Source organism: Caretta caretta, chromosome 6 (assembly GCF_965140235.1).
Source record: "Caretta caretta isolate rCarCar2 chromosome 6, rCarCar1.hap1, whole genome shotgun sequence".
NCBI classification, from domain to species: Eukaryota; Metazoa; Chordata; order Testudines; family Cheloniidae; genus Caretta; species Caretta caretta.
Window position 1 is genome coordinate 11,739,647 of NC_134211.1, and position 13,529 is coordinate 11,753,175.

Genomic DNA, 13,529 nt, shown 5'->3' on the forward strand with positions numbered 1-13,529 from the left:
CTTTCGTGGAGGTAGTTGGTGCTGTTGAAGGTCGATCTGTCAGTGCCGGTAGCAGCAGCATGGGAGTCAGAGGAGCTTTCGGCACCAGCTTCTGCACCAGGGTAGTCAGTGCTATGGAGGAGACTTGGTGCCTCTATTCCGAGCCGGTGCATCAGACTTGGCAGAGGTCCGCAAGGGGACAGTGCCGGAGGTGCCTGGGGTCTCATAGGAGCTTTCTTTGGATGAGCTCGGCACTGAGGGCAAGGACCTCACTGGGGAACTCCTCTTTAAGTAAGTGTCCTGTTTCAGGAGGTCAAATCTCACTTCCTTGACGTTTTGGAAGGCTGAGTATTGCCCTTGTCAGAAGTTTTGCTGGTCTGCGACTGAGTTGTTGGTGTCTATGATGGAAAAGTCCCTGCAGCCATCTCAGGAATCATTTTAATGCAGAGATCTTTGTTTTGCCATGCCCTCGCTTTTAGACTTGTACAGTGAATACATTTCTGGGGGATACGAGTTTCCCCCGGGCAGCAGACAGAAGATGCGTGGCTGTCAGAGACGGGCACTGCCTTGGGGCAGGAGTTGCATCTCTGAAAACCAGGTGAGCCAGGCATATTGTGTCCTATGCTTTTTCCCTGCAACTGGGTCAGGAAATGTGAAGAAAAATGTAGAAATCGGCTAAACAAAAAACTATTTCTACTGCTAATCTAAGAAACTAAAACTAAAGGGAAAGAAAGAGAAAAAGAAAATTCCACCCCTCCCCCCAAATAACTGCCTAAGTCAAGTCTAATCAAACTAAGCTAGAACTATGATGTAAATGATTTTTTTCCTAAAGATTTTTGAAGAGGCAGCACTGCCATTGAGCTCCGTCTGCAGCAGAGGATGATAGAGAAGGAACGGAGGGGGTCAGTTTGCATGCACGCTACAAGAGGCGCCAATGACACCGCGAGACAGCTGCTGCGCACGCCCCGAACGAGCACTGCTACCTAAAATCTCTGATTTCCAGCGCAGGGACGCACCGACACCTAAAGCGGAGCACCCACAGGGACATACTTGAAGAAGAAATAAGAGCTCCTGATTGGTCTTCCCTGCAACATCACCCTCTGTCATTTCTCCTGTCTCTCTCCTCAGCCCCCAGAGCCCCTCCCCCCACCCGACAAGCCCCCACATCCCCCACCCATGCCTCGTCCTGGGCAGAAGCTTTGGGGTGCCAAGGGAAACCCCAGTGCTCCCCACCCCCTGCACTGCCCACCCATGCCCTGTCCCAGGAAGAAGCCTTGGGGCAGCAGGGGAAGCCTGATCGCCCTACATACCCCCACACCATCCCTGGCAGAAGCGCAGGGGTGGCAGGGGGAAGCCCCAGCACCTGGACACCCCCTGCAGCCCTGGAGGAGCTCTCTCACCACTGCAGCCCTAGGGCCAAGACACAAGGATAGAGCTTCTTGGGGCTGCAGTCAGGGGTGGATCCTGGGTGGAACAGGGGTTGGCCCCAGTAAGGGGCAGAAAGGAGGGCTCACTTGTTCTGGCCCAGGAAACCTTAATCTGCCTCTGGGTGCCTGGACCCCCTATGCCAGTACTGGATGGGTGATCCCTCCTTTCTGATGTGCCCCAGCCCCACCCAGCTCCAAGGCTTCATTCTCTCCTCATTTTTAAGATCAGGTTCCCAGTCTGTCTCTCCTTGGAAGTGACTCACCGTCCAGCGACCAGCACACAGGTTCTGGATGGCTCCTGCTGAGGCCTCTAGGATGGCAGGGGTCTTGCTCTCCTTCAGCAAGGAGATATATATCCAGACTACTTCTGGTTGGAAGAGGAGTTCATACCCTAGAAAGTGAGACAGGGAGTAACAGGTAGGGCTTATCTGAGAGGTTCATTAAGTAGCAGAGTAAGCAATGGCCTATCCAGTAGGTTAGACAATTGACACAAGGTGCATTTTTGCTTCTCCCCTTCCCAAGTGACTAGAAGTATAAGAACTAGATCAAAACAATTTAGTTTTTAAAACATTGCCCCATAGCACTGGAAACCCGGATAGCACAGCACTGTGGCCAGCACTCCTGCACTAGCCCAGACAGTTACTTCAGTCAATGAAGCAGCAGAGCACTCAGACAGGTGCTAGAATAATTTTTAAAATCTAAGGTGTTACTAAGAAAGGGTAAGGTTTAGCTATTTGATGCGGCATGCCCCTTTGTGCCATTCCTCTTACACCAGGCCAGATTTAGGGGAGGTAATGGTCACAGCAGCCAACCACAGCAGTGTCCAAAAGCTTGATACAGGGAGAAGAGGGAGGACTCAAGCCTCATCACCAGTAGATACTCTTGGCACCTACAGAACTAGTTCAAGCAACTGTAATGTTTACAGAAGCCTTTCCCGCCAACACATGAGCACAGCAGGAACACTTCAACAGTGTTCACAGCCACAACTGCACAGAACAGGTCTTCAAACCAGATCAGCTGGAAGTGCTGGGGTTGCAGTGACATCCAGGTGACATTAGGCAGAGGGGTTTGGTCTCCGATCCTGCGAAGTGCTTTACTGAAAAAGACTAGTCTACATACTGATTAGGGTGCAAAGTTTCATGAGCACCTGTTCCTTTGTTTGGACTAGGGCCGGTAAAGTTTCATTTGAAATTTTCATTTTTAAAACCCAAGTTTCTGCAAGAGTTTTCTGAATTTTCTCATTTTGTCAAAAATTGAGTTTTTAGGTTTATTTCTTCTCCACGCCTCATTTTCCAGTGGAGAAACAGAGAGAGAGAGAGCCAAACATTCACAGATGTTTGAAGAGAGCCCTTTGAATTTCAAACCCTGTACCTTTCCCAACCAGTTCTAGTTCTGAATGCCTGCAGCTCCTGGAGTTTAACACTCACTCTTTGTTTTACCAAAAGGTGTAATGTGCACAGTCTCGTCCTGGTTTCAAAAGAATCCAGGACATTTGCCAATACCACTGCTGCACTTGTTCTGCACAGCAGGAAAGTTAAAGTCAACAGTAGCTACTAGACACTTGCCATGACAATGGTATACCTGTTATTGCCCTTACCTTGGTCATGTGTAGCTCCAGTCACCCATGATGCTTATCTGCTCTCCCCCCACACACCCCAAATCACTGTAGTATCTGAGTACCTCATAATCTTTAATGTATTTATACTCAACACCCCTTGGGAGGCAGGGTAGTGTTGTTATCCCTGTACAGATTGGGGACTGAGGCTAAGTTATTTTCCCAAGGTCACAGTATGGCATAGCAAGAAATTGACCCCAAGTCCTAGGCTAGTGCCCTGACCACTGCACCATCCTCCTCCTTATAAGCCAAGCAGGAGTGGCTCTTCCCAAAACTCCTGTGTTTCATGGATTTATTACACTAGGCAGCATTTATTTTCATGTAATTTAGTTGTCTGTATCTCCACCCCTTCTAAAACCGGTCTTTGTTTAACTGGCTTCTATTTAATGGAGTTTGAGATAATATCACCAGGAGCTGGGGGAGGAGAAGGGTAGAGCAAATGCACTGGGGAGTATACCTTTTGCAGGGCTTGTTCTTTTGGGAAAGTCCACTGTATCGGCACCAGGCTCTTCTAGAGGCTTTTTGCCTTCAGAAGGAATGAAAGTAGTGAGTACAAGGTATTAGCATAGCTTATTCCACGACCTCCCAGCCATATCCCTTATTTCTCTCACTAATTGGAGCAAGTGTATCAGAATAAATCTTCAGGTGCTGTTGGGATAGCGTGGGCATCTCCTACAGAGAGCATTCCTTAGCCAGCGTTGTGAACCTCCACCCCACATGCACCCACTGGGAAGTGGGCAGAGGAGAGAACCCAAACTAACATGAGGGAAAAAGACAAGAGAGTACTCACCTCTGGTGAACCACTCGTCTATTGGTGAAGCGGAGAGGAGGACAGGAGAGAGAGGAAACAGGAGGATAGGTACCAACAGGATCACAGGGTGGTTTGGCAGGAAAGCAAGAAGGGAGAGGGGAAAAAAGGAGATGGGAAAGGCCTGAAGTTAGTGGAGATCCTTCTGTCATTTCCCTGACAACACAGCACATCAACCCACCACAGGGCCCTGAACACCAAGGGCTAGAGATGCAGGCAGGGGCAGTCTCACTGTTGTTACAAGAGGTCTTGGGGAAAACAGTGATTTAGCCTTCTTGCTAGAGATTGTTAGCGCATGATGGTAAGAAGCCTCATTTTCCTCCCCACTAAGACAGGCATTACCTTTGCCTTTCTTGGCACCAAAGCAGCTGGCAGCGTGGGGCCCAGCATTGTTGACGGGGTTAAGGGGAGTCTCCTGGTAGCGCTCGGCGTGCGGGATCTCACGGTGGACTTGATATGATAGGTTCCGCAGCAGGCAGACACAATTCTCCACCAGCTGAAGGGGGGGGGGGGGAGGGAAGAGAGGGAGGGCAGGAGAGAGAAGGGAGGGAGTGTTATTCACAATGAGACACAGCTGGCTTACCGGTCACCTGATACTTCAGAGTCATAAGGGATAGTGTGAAGGTTCAGAGGTCACAGGGAGGAAGGGGCAACTGTTACTTGGCTTAGGGCAGTAGCTCTCCAGCACTTCCATGCTTCAGGCTACTGCTTAAGATGATACTTCCATCATTACCTCTCCTTCCCAGCCTCAGATCCCCCAGCCTGGTGCTTGATCCTCAGATCATGCTCTGCTCTGTGGGCACCAAGGCTTGGTCACCTGCTGGTGATCAACCCATGGACCAACGTTTGGATACCATTAATTCAGAGCAGCCTCTACTTCCAAGCACAGAAAGATCACCCAGGCTGCAAACCATTCTGAAAAACTCAGTCCTGTCCCGTCCCCACCTTTAAAACGTCAGGTGGGTCCAGAATCTCTTCCCCTCCTGGTCCTAGAAGGGAACTGATGCTGAAAAGGAGGAAGGAGAGTCACAGGAAGGAAAGGCAGTGACTGAAGAGAGGTCAGTACTACATCTCTTCCTACAGGCACTGTCGGAAACAAAAGCAGAGCCAGATGCCAGAACAGTCACTGGTTTGGCCCCCGCAACATGCTCCCATCTACTGGGGATGGAAAGTGTTGCTCCATTACCTTGCTGTTGCAGTCTTTCTGGCCAATCTCTGACTGGACAACGTATATCAAGGCATCCACCAACCCATCGCACTCACGCAGTTTCCGACGAGCCTCACTGCGCTCAGAGCTCACATTTCTAGAGGGGAATAGAGATTGGAGGGTGAGACGGCCGTAGTGGCAGCACCTCGGAGCATATGAAGGACTAGATTGCTCTCATGTTCCTGCTCCCCACCAAGCTGAACGAGCCAAGTCTCTCCCTGACCTAGACAAGGACTGAGCTAGACAAGCCATAAAAGGCACGCCAGGGACTGATCATGCATTGGAGAGGCAATTAATATCTTCCCATCACCAGCACTACCACTGCCATGCAGTGCCTCTAGCCATCCAGATACCAAGTCTAGAAATCTCCCCATCCCCAAAGAGCTATGATGAAGAAAAAGCCACCAGCCTCCCGAAGGTGGGAGGGGAATTCCAGTTACAGCACAAGCTCAGCCTGAGGTGCCACAGGCTCAGATGCCACCCTCCTGTCACTTCTCCAGCATATACCTAAGGCAGCCAGCGGTGTTGGTGAGCACCGACCCCCACTCTATGTGGCGTGGCTTGGAGTCCTCGTTGGGCTCTCTTTCCCAGCCGGAGCGTGGGATGATGACCTCGTCAGTGAGGGCATGCAGCGCGTGGTCCACAATGGCCATCTTTATAGAGTCATGAGAGGAGAGATTCCACAATGTCCCTGAGACAGAGCACATGCAGCCAGTGAGACCAAGGCACTACACAGGTCCCCCTCCCCAGCAACCACTCCCAGACCACCCATTACCTGTGATGACCTCAGTGAGGTCCATGTCACGGGCCTTGCGCAGCAGCCGCACCAGGGCAGGGACACCATCACAGTTCTTGATGGCAATCTTGTTGTCCTGGTCTCGGCCAAAGGAGATATTCTTGAGGGCCCCACAAGCCCCGTAGTGTACCTCCTTCTTGGGGTGGTCCAGCAGCCCCACCAGCACTGGGATGCCCTTCAGCTTTCGCACCTCCGTCTTCACCTTGTCGTTGCGGTAGCACAGGTGCTGCAGGTAAGCGGCCGCGTTGGATTTAACCGCGTCCAGACGGAAGTTCAGCATGGCAATCACCTCAGGCAGCTCTGGCTGGCGCCAATTGGCTGGCAGGGTCCCTCCCTTCCGCAGGCTGTCCAGGCTTGCCAGGCTGCCCCGCTCATGCTGGGCCAGTGGGGCCCAGTAGTACTGATCAGGGACCACCTCATCCACCAGCATATCCTCATAACTCCTGCAGAGGAGAGAGGAATGGAGTTAGAAAGGGAAACAGAGCTTGAACTCCATGAAGGGGAGTGGACTTCAGTCTCCATCCCCTAGCGCTGGGAAACAGCAGAACCAGAGAGGCTAACAGAAGTTCCATTGTGAGACTGGGACTCTGAGAACACTAGAAACCATGCGCCTCTGCACAGGTAGTATCAGCATCCCTTCATACAGGCCCCCAGGACTAGAGAGCTCTTTCCCTCTACAGAAGGGTAATTCTGTCTTTATGGTTCTTGGAGACTATTCATTGTAGAAGCCATTGGCAATTGTGGTGAAGGGGGCCAGATGTGGGTTTCTGTCTGATTGGAGCTGGACTGTGGCCAGCCAGGTCTACACCCTCTTCCCCTCAGCCCTTCAACCTAAGCCATGTAATGGTTAGCAGCTTCCTTTGCCTGGACAGATAAATGTACAATAGCAGGACCATGCCCAGGGCAATGGCAGCTACTCTTTCCTGTCTGCCCTTTGGGGCAGCATCTTACTAGGCTTAGAGCACCTGACAACAGTAAGTCAGGGCACCTGGGTGTTACATCAGCATGTCGTGATTATCCCCAGAGACCCTAGAACCACAGAAGCAGCAGCTCTACTTTCTTAAGACAGAGAACGGTCTGCGAAACAGTTCCACCTTCTGGCCGCTAGAGGGCAAGCTGATGCCACCAGTGTAAATCCAGATAAGTCAGAGACGGAAACAACCTATTAGGTCATCAAGCCTGCTCTCCCCACCCTAGCGAAGGATCATTCCTATTTAGTGTTCTCCAGAGCCTCTGCCAGGCTGGTTCCAAATGTTTCATGCAAAGAGGACGATTATAGAGTCATCAAGTGGGTACAGCCTCCTGTTAGGTAGCTGGATCAGATTTCAAGAATACCCAATTCCTATGGGATACAATAAAATGTCAATACTGCTGCTGCTGCTGCTGCATCAAGACAGTCAATTCCTCCCTTTGCCAGGAGTCGTCATGTAATGACGTTGAAGATACCAAAACACACACAGTTTAAGTGCAAAATTGCTTTTCACAAAATGCTTTGAGAAGCCAAATATGGACAGAGTTGTTTTCACATAACTAATTTTGAAGTCAAATATCAGAGGGGTTCGCCCTGGCGGAGGGGGTGGGGATGGGGGGGAGAGAAGAAAGAAAAGGTTTCAGAGTAGCAGCCATGATAGTCTGTATCTGCAAAAAAGAAAAGGAAGACTTGTGGCACCTTAGAGACTAACGCATTTATTTGAGCATAAGCTTTTGTGAGCTACAACTCACTTACATCTGATGAAGTGAGCTGTATGTAGCTCACGAAAGCTTATGCTCAAATAAAATTGTTAGCCTCTAACGTGCCACAAGTACTCCTTTTCTTTTTGAAGAGAGAGCGAGAGAGAGAGAGAGAGAGACACACACACTTAAAAAGCAAAACAAAACAAAACAAAAAAACTTTCTCCCTGAACAGAATGTGGTGCTGATCCTGGCCTAGGGGCTAATGCAATACAAACAAAATTACTGTCTTCCTACATGGAGACTAGCAAGGGAAAAGCCTATACGAATATCAGCTTGTGGTTACAGCACTGGAGTGTGACTCTGGAGATTTCACATCAGTTCCCAGTCCTGACACAGACACTGTCACCCTGGCCAAGTCTCTACATCTTGGCTACCCCTCTTCTGCAGAGTGGAGAAACAATATTTCTCCCTCATACTTTGACTGGTCTATTCAGGGCTGTATGCTCTTTGAGGCAGGGGCTATCTCCATTGTACATGTGGTGCCTAGCACAATGGGGCCCTAGGTAACCAGGAGCAATACTGACTAAGTCTAATGTCACTTTTTGCTGGACGCAGACAGAGTAAAAAATAGCACACATGCTGACGAGTCCGTTCTGTTAACCTTCTCAACTGTGTTGGGTTTGTTTTAGGACTGTCAATTAATCGCAGTTAACTCACGTGATTAACTGAAAAAAATTAATCTGGATTAATCAACTGCAATTAACAGTGCAATTAAAACTGAAATTAAAAATTTTGGCAGTTTTTCTACATTTTTATATATTGTATTCTGTGTTATAATTGAAATCAAAGTGTTTATTTATTATAACTATTTGCACTGTAAAAATAGTATTTTTCAATTCACCTCATACAAGAACTGTAGTATAATTTGTTGTGAAAGTGTGACTTACAAATGGAGATTTGTTACATAACTGCACTCAAAAAACAATGCAAAAACTTCAGAGCCTACAAGTCCACACAGTCCTACTTCTTGTTCAGCCAATCACTAAAACAAAACAAGTTTGTTTACATTTACAGGAGATAATGCTGTCCTCTTCTTATTTACGTCACCAGAAAGTGATAACAGGTATTTCTATGGCACTGTTGTTGCCGGTGTCACAAGATATTTACATGCCAGATGTGCTAAACATTCGTATGCCCCTTCATGCTTCAGCCACCATTCTAGAGGACATGCTTCCATGCTGATGGCGCTCATTTAAAAAAAAAAATGAATGAAAAAAGCGTTAATTAAATTTGTGACTGAACTCCTTGGGGGAGAACTGTATGTCCCCTGATGTTTTACCCACATTGTGCTATATATTTCATGTTATACAAGATTTCACAAAACACAAAGAAGGTACCAATGTGAGACTTCTAAAGATAACTACAGCACATGACCCAAAATTTAAGAATCTGACATGCCTTCCAAAATCGGAGAGGGATAAGGTGTGGAGCATGCTTTCAGAAGTCTTAAAAGAGCAACACTCCAATGTGGAAACTACAGAACCCAAACCACCAAAAAAGAAAATCAACTTTCTGCTAGTGGCATCTGACTCATTATGAAAATGAACATGCATCAGTCCACATGCCTTTAGATAGCTATCGAGCAGAACCCATCATCAGAATGGATGCATGGCCCCTGGAATGGTGGTTGAAGCGACATATGAATCTTTAGCACATCTGGCACGTAAATATCTTGCCACACCGGCAACAACAGTGCCATAAGAACACCTATTCTCACTTTCAACAAGAAGCAGGCAGCATTATCTCCTGCAAATGTAAACAAACTTATTTGTCTGACCGATTGGCTGAACAAGTAGGAGGACTGAGTGGACTTGCCCGGCTCTAAAATTTTAGACTGTTTTATTTTCGAACACAGTTTTGTCTTGTTTTTTCACACACAATTCTACATTTGTAAGTTCAATTTTCACGATAAAGAAAATCTAATACAAGTACTATAGTGCCACTGAAAATTTTTACAGTGCAAATACTTGTAATCAAAAATATAAAGTGAGCACTGTACATATTGTATTCTGTGTTGTAATTGAAATCAATATATTTGAAAAAGTAGAAAACACACAAAAATATTTAAATAAATGGTATTCTATTCTGTTTAATCGCGCGACAGCCCTGGTTTGTTTCAATCCCTACAATGATGAAATTAAATCTATCATCCCAGGCACAAAAATATCCTCCTACTTGCCTGCCCTTATTAGGAGAACAGAAAAGGTATTTGTCCAAAAAAAAAAAAAAAAAAAAATTTGCCCTTTTGTACTTTGAATTGCAGATCTAAGCAGCCTAATTTAAAAGTAAAGCCAGTCTTAAGAAAGAGGCATTGCAGTAAGAGGCTGCTTAAAAAGCCTTGCATGTGCAAAACTCATACAATGCAGTGTTCACACAGGTGTTGACCAGGCCTGGAACATGCCAGCACAGTTATATCAGTGTAAGCACTAGTACAGATATACCTATACTGACAAGAACTTTTATGCCAATATACTTTGTCAGAGAACTAGTGTAAATTATGCCAGTAGAAACCACTTTATGCCAGGCTGTACAAGCTGCATCTACACTAGGAGGGCTTGCTAGTATAGCTACGCCTGCAAAAACTTTTCTAGTATGGACAAGACCCCAGCTAGGTCCTGTACCTTGGATCAGCTTTGCCTACAGGAGTTTTTGACTGATTGTGCAGTTGTCTCTTTGCATCGGATCAAGCGTAGGACATGCCCACTCTTACATTACAACCATGGATTATCTGAAGGGTTTCTGATTCCACTCACTGGTGAGCATGCTGGATATGTATTAGACAAAAGGAGTAACGGTCTGATCAGTGGTACAGCTTCAGGTCAGACCAGTTACTCCTGTTGGGGTGGCAATTCTGTTTGAGTCACCCTCGGAAGCCATTTTGATTGGCAAGTTCTGGGGCAATGGAGATTTTGCTGCTTCGCCACCATCAGTGGTTACCCTGCAATCCAGTGCCCCACAGCCATGTGCCATGGTGACAGGGTGTACAGACTGACTGCCATGTCACCCTCTGCAGTCTGTGACAAAAGGCTGAAGCTCTAGCTCCACAAGACCTGATCTCAGTAACACGCCACACTGAAGACAGTTGGTTCCTATGCCATGGCTGTGGTCAAGACGGAGTATTCCTTAACTGTTACATCTAACTCCAGTTCAGCTCAGTATTAAGCATCCACACTAAGCTGGGCTGCATCAGGACACTGGCAGTTCTGAATGCCTCTTGCTACAGTGAAAGGTCAACTTGTTTCTATTGACTCAGGACAGTCCAAGTGTTTCCATGGGAAAGCGAAGGACAAAAGAATTCATCTACAGTGCTTTGATCTCATTCAGTTTCATGTCCTGAGGTTTTGTGCATGCTTAACAAGTTGCAACTAGACATGCAAGATGGACCCGTGTCCGTCATGGCTGATTATAGCCAGTAGAGACACTAGGCACACCGGGGGTGGGAGAAAGATGGATTGTTAATGACTTCCTTCAGGACGGCAATTTGCCAAGCACGCTTCAAAGTAAGTAATGTTTAGGACCTTGCTCAAAAAAACATCTTGGGGTTGTTAATCTTGCCAGGTACCATCCCCAAAACCAGGAGATTCAAGACAAAAAGGTAATTGAGATAGTGGTGATGAGCCAACTCCAACAACGCTTGGATTCCATGGATTTCTGTGATCTTTATCAGCCAGTCTGCGGATAAAAAACAGAGCCTGTTCCACAGCTGGGGAGCTGGAGGACAAGGGCATGACAGCCACACAGATTCTGCAGTTTGTGACACCAGTGATGACAGAGTACTGCTAGCTGCCAGGTGCAAGGATGCTGACGTGGCGTGACCCTTCAGTGAGTTCAGTTCTTCCCAGATGAGAGCCCATGGGGCTGTGCTAGGACACTGCTTCTTCTCCCCAGATCAGGCCCCACAGAGTTCATCTAGTGCCCCTTCCTGTTTGGTGTCTGCATAAAGCCACCAGGGAGCTTGAGAGCCCTTTGCAAGTGCTGCAGCAACCCCAGAACACTTGTCTGTATCATTCCTTTCACTGAGTATGGATCTTACAGCCTTCCACTCCTCCCAGACTGACAGAGTGGGGGACCTGGATGGAAGAGGGGCCGTTGCTCAGCCTAGATAAGAAGGCATCAAGATGCCAGAGTCCAGAATGGCTGCAGAGCAGGTTACTCAGAAAAGATTTCTCATCCCTAGTCCAGACTCAGGACTCGCAAATTTGATCTCTCTATGGCACTGAGTGGCAGGGCTTCTAGCCTTTGGAATTTGTTCCCCTTGGCAGCCCAGAGCCAGAACTAAGTGACCTTCAGGACTCAGAGAGATGCGAGTGGGGTTAGCTGGATGCTGAACCAGGCCTTTATAGTTTCATTCTCTACAATCAAAGACTAGCTCTACAGAACATGCATGCTAGGAATTTTACTGAGCATTCAGCTTCGGGGCTCAGACCCCCTCAGACACAGCAGCACCAAGGCAGTGAGTAAACCTACAGCTTCTCAGCTAAAAGGAGCCAAGTCCCTTGCACAAAGCCAAAGTCTTTCCACAGATTTTTTATTTTATTTTTTTTAAACCACACATGCTGGAGCAGGTTGGAGCATCAAATACTTAGATAGCATCGAAGTGCAGGCAACAACTTCCTGTGGGGATGTTCCTGTCTGGTTCCCTTCCTCACATTGGCTCCTCAGTTTATTCTGTGTAAATAGTACATTAGCAGCACTCCTAGGACAATACAGTGTCACAGAAGCAGCAATGCCAGACTTTTATAGGACCCCAGAGTGCAGTCATCCCATCAAAGCTGCACTTGGCTAATCAGCTAGGGAAGTGACTGATTTGCACAAGGCACAGAGGATCCAATTGCTATTGTTAGATTTGATCACTTCTCCTCCCCAGTGTGTTCCTTCAAGGCGCTGTGCACCCCAAGTCAGCCACCTGCCCAGGAATCAATCCTCCTCCAGCCTGACCCCTCACACCCTAGAATCCCAGTTCAGCAGTAGCTGCAAGTTTAAGTCAACACTCTGCGGAGACGTTCACGTCTTTGCATCAATGTGCAACAACAACAGATTTGATGCTGCTGTGCAATGGCATTAACCAAAATGCAGCCTTTGACAGCAAACTTATTTTGTCCAACCCAAGCAGACTCAGGCTATAGGGCACAGGTGGGCAAATTACAGCCCGTGAACCACATCCGGCCCACAGGACTGCCCTGCCCAGCCCCTGATCTCCTGGCCCAGGAGGCTAGCCCCCAGCCCCTCCCCCGCTGTCCCCCCTCTCCCACAGCCAGCACTCTGGGCGGCAGGGCTGCCTGCTCATACAGGGCAGCGCAGTAGTGTGTCTGGCTCCGGCCAGGCAGCGCAGCGGCCAGATATGCTGCTCTGAGCAGCATGGTAAGGGGGCCGGGGCATTGGATAAGGGGCAGTCAGGAGACGGGGTGGTTGGATGGGGTGGAGGCGGTCAGGGGGCAGTAGCCAAGCTGTTTGGGGAGGCACAGCCTTCCCTACCTGGCCCTCCATACAGTTTTGCACTCTGATGTGGCTCTCGGGCCAAAAATTTGCCCACCCCTGCTATAGGGCCAGGCTTACAGGAACAGAAACCCCTGCCAAACTGGCAGGGCGCATCTTGACACAATGCAAAGGGGGGCTGGGGAAGGAGAGAGAGATCAAGGCATCTTAGGACTCACAATCGGTCCCTGTCTCCCTCATTAAACTTTGCCGAACATCAAAACCATGGGGCATGCGATCAAGAGACAGTATGTCCAGAACAAAAGCCTCCAGACAGTGCACGATAACTCTAGTACTCATTGCTGCAGGGAGGTTAAATGCCGCAGCTGCATAATTTGAGAGTCAACTAGATGCCACAGCTATGACAATTAGGCTCAGACATTCAGGAGTAATCACCACAGCCCCAACACATACACAAGCTATTAATAGTTGCCTTATGGAGGTCCACACCTTTGTTGGAATCACCCACTGCTGGGCACGGGGGGGTG

At 48.2% G+C, this 13,529-nt stretch overlaps 1 protein-coding gene across 13 annotated transcripts in view; it reads right to left on the reverse strand.

The window, feature by feature from the left end:
- CTNND1 (catenin delta 1) overlaps positions 1–13,529 on the reverse strand; it is a 58,504-nt gene that overhangs the window by 9,550 nt on the left and 35,425 nt on the right. For 11 of the 13 annotated variants that reach the window (XM_048855071.2, XM_048855067.2, XM_048855073.2 and 8 more), the window contains 7 exons: positions 5,812–6,275; positions 5,544–5,727; positions 5,016–5,133; positions 4,172–4,325; positions 3,812–3,829; positions 3,479–3,547; positions 1,670–1,797 (listed from right to left, as the gene is read on the reverse strand). In XM_048855071.2, the coding sequence (XP_048711028.2) occupies positions 1,670–1,797; positions 3,479–3,547; positions 3,812–3,829; positions 4,172–4,325; positions 5,016–5,133; positions 5,544–5,727; positions 5,812–6,275 (1,135 nt within the window). The remainder of the gene's footprint in view (positions 1–1,669; positions 1,798–3,478; positions 3,548–3,811; positions 3,830–4,171; positions 4,326–5,015; positions 5,134–5,543; positions 5,728–5,811; positions 6,276–13,529) is intronic. The other 2 variants (XM_048855069.2, XM_048855066.2) reach the window with 1 other exon arrangement.